This window comes from Haliotis rubra, unplaced genomic scaffold (assembly GCF_003918875.1).
Source record: "Haliotis rubra isolate DU_JTF1 unplaced genomic scaffold, ASM391887v1 Scf241, whole genome shotgun sequence".
In the NCBI taxonomy this organism is placed as follows: domain Eukaryota; kingdom Metazoa; phylum Mollusca; class Gastropoda; order Lepetellida; family Haliotidae; genus Haliotis; species Haliotis rubra.
The window spans coordinates 1,013,540-1,018,139 of record NW_025766459.1 but is presented as its reverse complement, the minus strand read 5'-3'; the positions used below and the strand labels follow the sequence as shown (position 1 = coordinate 1,018,139).

The window sequence follows — 4,600 nt, the reverse complement described above, 5'->3', positions numbered from 1 at the left end:
TCATTGTTTGTGTAGTGGGTATGCAACAATCGAGGTACAGGTGGCTGGTTACACGTGTAGAACACAACAATCAACGAAGACCTCATTTTCTTCCTTAAGCGGCATTTGGAAGCTGGTATGATGAAGTTGAACACCCAAGCCCACCCGAACCATACCATACTTTGGAACAACATCAGCATCCTAGAAGCCAACCGGTCAGATTACAAGATAAGAAAACTCTTAGAGGCAATCAACATCAAACGACTCACCCTGGCAATCAACAGAGATCAAGCTTATTACATCCCCCACGGCTTACGATCAACTAATCAAACCTAATCAAGAATAACCCACCCTTTGTCTACTGGCTTCAATCATTTCTTATCACAACAAGTCTCATGTCAACACACCGTACATCAACCTCTTCTATTGCATAAACCCAATACCCGCCATACACCGTATATATTTCTCCTTGTGCAAATGTTGTGTATCATTTGCTTGATAACGGCGTTAGGATCTACACCGAAACGTCGCAACTACTACTGCAACAAAGAAGTTGTCTATCCATAAAAAGTGTTCCACTTCGAAGACCTCATTTGTCTTACGGCACCCAAACTGTTGATTCACCAGACCACCCAAAGCATGTAGCAACATTAGGACAAGACATCTTTGGTTGAAACTTTGTGTGTCATGTAAAAGTCAAAGAAGCACAATGTCAATCATAAGCACATAAACAATGTGAAACACAGATGTCTATGTAATTTTGAACATAATTTTATGTTCCGGGTTTCCTGTTTGTCAGTAAAGAACGGATTCTAATACCTTTGGGGGGTTGAGTCTCTCTCTCTCTCTCTCTCTCTCTCTCTCTCTCTCTCTCTCTCTCTCTCTCTCTCTCTCTCTCTCTCTCTCTCTCTCAGTTTCAGGGGAAAAAAGACCAAAGTTGCGTAGAGTTATCTCCCTTAAGAGAATCACCCTTCCTTATCCTTCCATTTCCTGCATTGTTTTATACATTATCGTAAACAAAACTGGAGATTAGCGCCATATTTCCATACCACTCGCTACACTCAAAGCCATTTTTTCAATCATCCCATTGGCGGCCATCTTGGATTTCAAAATGGCCACCACATACAGTATTGTGCTAGTCTCTCTTTGCTGTAAAGTGCCTTTATTTTTGTTATGATTAATGCTTCGTCAGTTTAGGTTTTGCCCAGAGTGTGGTCGACATGGTCCTCTTAACGACTTAGTGGAATGCTGCTTGAGGTTGGTGAAGAAATTTTGGGAGCCATCGAAATCCTCAGAAGAATCCACAACAACGAGCTAATCAAGCCATAGCCATTATCTATTACTAACTAGGAGTTTGTTTTTATTGGTTTTCTGCTTAATCCCTCCCCGCCTGGCCCCATCCAATTGTATTATTCAGTTACTTTGCTGTTTCTGTTAATCTGATGGTCTTCACATCATACTATCCACATATACTTCTCATGTACATATACTTGACATGATGATACAGCATACGGCGTTAGCAACTGTTTTTTATTGCAGATTGTGGATTCTTACACCATTATTAAACAAGATAGACAAAGAGACAGAGCCACACAAAGACAGATCCAATTTTTTCCAAAAGATGTATGTATATCATCACTATAACATGGTCTTCCAAGGACAATAAGAACAAATTGTCAAACCCTGTTCTTTCGGGTGCAAAGTTGCATCATGAGGGAATGCCTACTAATTTGGGATCGCCCGTGTCTAAGTCAAACCTGTTGCCATGGACATGGAAAAACAACACCGAAACTGTGAAACCCCTGTGACAAGTGTAAGATAGAATGGCTCCAGTGGCAGAAAGTCAGGTCTTACAAGCCATTGTGTGTCCTGGCCTATCAAATGCTTCGGGAACCCGACTGAGTGCAATTGAAAATGATACTTTCAGGGATCATTTCTATAGTATGCATCGCCATGACTTCAGGTAAAACTGACAGTCGACCAAGTCGAAGAGTGTGGCCTCCCTCTGGTCCTTGATGACCACATCACGTGACCATATCGCCATTCCTATTTTTTCATCAGACAGTTATTCTGATTTCGTTACTATGCTCTCGGTACACGTGTATAGACGTTTGATGTTACTGTGACGTTGACAGCCGCGTCGTGTACTCTGATTAAGATGCATCATGGCAATAGCTGTAACTACCTTTTTTACAGGGTTAATCCATCAGCGGATACTAACACGACCAAGGGACGCAACTGTAATTATCAACAGAGTTTATACATAAACAACAGACATGAAACAATTCTCGTTTACTCAGATGATTTATTGAAAGATTTTAATAAAGTTGTAGATTAGGAGCATCACTCTGAGTCATCCTAGAAAGCATCTACAAACGGATGATTTATTGACATTTTTCAATAAACTTGTTAATTGGGATCATTATTCTGAGTTGAAAGCATCAGCAAACTCCTCCTCGAGTACATTTCGCAAATCTGGGTCTGTAAGAAAATAACAGATACTCATTAACATATACATGGACAACTATAGTTCAGTCATACTTCAAATCAAAGCTTACAGTCGCGAGGTCTATAAGACTGGTTAGGGATTCTTCCTGATTATGATCTCGGTCTGTCTTCACTGTAATATAACTAGAACACTGTTTACATCAGCTTTATGTACACGGTATGTACAAAAACCTAGACCAATATCTGCAATGTTCGTTTAATACAAAACCAGTATAAGTGTACTTGTCATGTCCTATTACCTGAATCTATGGTCATGAAGTCATGGATGCTCCTCGAGAACTCCTCCAAACTCACGTTTGAATCATCTGGAATTGTTGAAATCATCAGTCAAATTGTGGTCATTACTTGGGAAATATTTACATGTTCACAATAGAATAACCCGTGAATAATGTGCGAGTTGTAGGGACGGTATGCATAGTGATTATGTGAACGGTGAGTTTACTTTACCGTTTTCATCGGCAAATGAAAGTAGATCCTCGGCTGCCCGTCTTTCCATCAGTTCCTCGGCTTCAGATTGGTCAATATTGCCATCCTTGTTCTTATCAAGGTCGTCAATACTTCGCTTTCCAAGTACGGCTCCTGCAACCAAAGAACATAAATGTCTTAAAGTAATCCTCTTGCAGTATACATTGTCACAAAGTAATGGCATTGAACAAATAAATTGACATTTTCCCCAAAAGACAATTAATGGTTCAGTTTGTTTAAATGACAGTGACATGATTCTCTTTCCTTGATTATTCCAATACTCTATCAAAACGGGTGAAGCAGTACTTCCAAAAGCAGTAATTCATAATTCAGAGTTGAATCCCATATACATGACAAAACGCTTCTCTAACTGAAAGAGATTTCAGAGAAGCATACTCATAACTCATGCGATCACTCAAACACCCAAGAACAGTATTTGATTTGTTTTGTGGAAACCTGACATTTTGAACATCTTCATAAGGTAACACATTTCTTAGTCTCAAAGCATCATAAACATATAAAGTTGAATTTGACATTTTCAAATAGTGCCTGCCACTGTTGACAGTTATCTTTACTGGGACGTGCTACCTCTTTTCGCCATACTCATGACATATTTTTTAATGCGTCCTTGCTGTGGTTCCATCAGTTTATCAGTTCCTTACTGTACAATCTTCACTATGTTGCCATTCAAAACAATTGATGATGCTCATATTGAAAATGTAGGAGAATTACATAATGTCGACTCTTTTCGTATTAAAAGGTCAGCACTTACTAAATGGTATAGTGTATTAATAGCGTTCAACACTTTTCAGAAGGATCCACAATGTACGTGATCTAGATGTCCAGTTGGCCTTTTTGCAGATCCCGGACGGGACTCAACTCAAGGGCAGAAAATGCATATAGCAAAACTAATGTATACCAAAATATATTAACATGTCAAAACTGTGATTACATTCTTAACGAAGACGAGTACCGTTGTCTTCTGGTGTGCCTTGATTATACACATAGCAGAAATAACTGTAGCCCAAATCATCACCACAGATGCCCTTTACGTTACTGAATAGATGTCCTCAACAAATATTGATGTACTGAAAGTCTAAGACATTTTTATGGAATATATTCTTGTCCTTACCGACGGCTGGGTTGATGATGTGTTTGTATCTCCTGTAAATCCTGTACGCCCGTCCAGCGGCTCGAAGTATTCTCCTGCCGCGGACCCTGATCCTGAATCTTCTCCAGGCGTCCGATTCCGACATCAGCACCACAGCCACAAGCAGGAGGACAAGGAACAGACGCATCCTGATCAGCTGATATTATCTTCCTGACATAAAGATCATTCTGCATATTACAAGTACAATCACCAGTGGAACAAACTACTGACAATATGTTTTGTTTTGTGTCTGCCTTAAAAAGAAGAACACGGCATATTGTTCATCACAACTCTATAAGACAATAATACCTTGACATAATGAAGTGAAATAAACATTTATGGGTATGTGAGGCATCATTAATATATTCTCTTGTTTTCATTTATAAATGGAACGACTATATGGATAAAGGAAGCAGTTCAAGTGACGTTACAAATATAAGCTCTATGGTATTCTAAAATGTCCCAAATAACAATAACCACCTCTCACATATATAGCTA

General features: G+C 39.3%; 1 protein-coding gene across 1 annotated transcript; it reads right to left on the bottom strand.

Annotated features, from left to right (window-relative positions):
• Positions 1–2,401: 2,401 nt before the first annotated feature.
• On the bottom strand, positions 2,402–4,258 carry LOC124278792. The gene is made up of 4 exons (XM_046714566.1): positions 4,085–4,258; positions 2,935–3,066; positions 2,727–2,792; positions 2,402–2,460 (listed from the first exon to the last, which is right to left on the bottom strand). Exons 1-4 carry the CDS (start codon positions 4,248–4,250, stop codon positions 2,402–2,404), a joined length of 423 nt encoding a protein of 140 aa, XP_046570522.1. The 5' UTR covers positions 4,251–4,258.
• Between the last annotated feature and the right edge of the window lie 342 nt (positions 4,259–4,600).

Bases quoted from the DNA above. Each gene is read 5' to 3' on its own strand.
- LOC124278792 (XM_046714566.1), bottom strand. From the start codon at position 4,250: ATGCGTCTGTTCCTTGTCCTCCTGCTTGTGGCTGTGGTGCTGATGTCG. The intron at 3,067-4,084 runs GTAAGGACAAGA...CTTTGGTTGCAG, and splicing joins CATCATCAACCCAGCCGTCG to GAGCCGTACTTGGAAAGCGA. The intron at 2,793-2,934 runs GTAAAGTAAACT...CAACAATTCCAG, and splicing joins TTCATTTGCCGATGAAAACG to ATGATTCAAACGTGAGTTTG.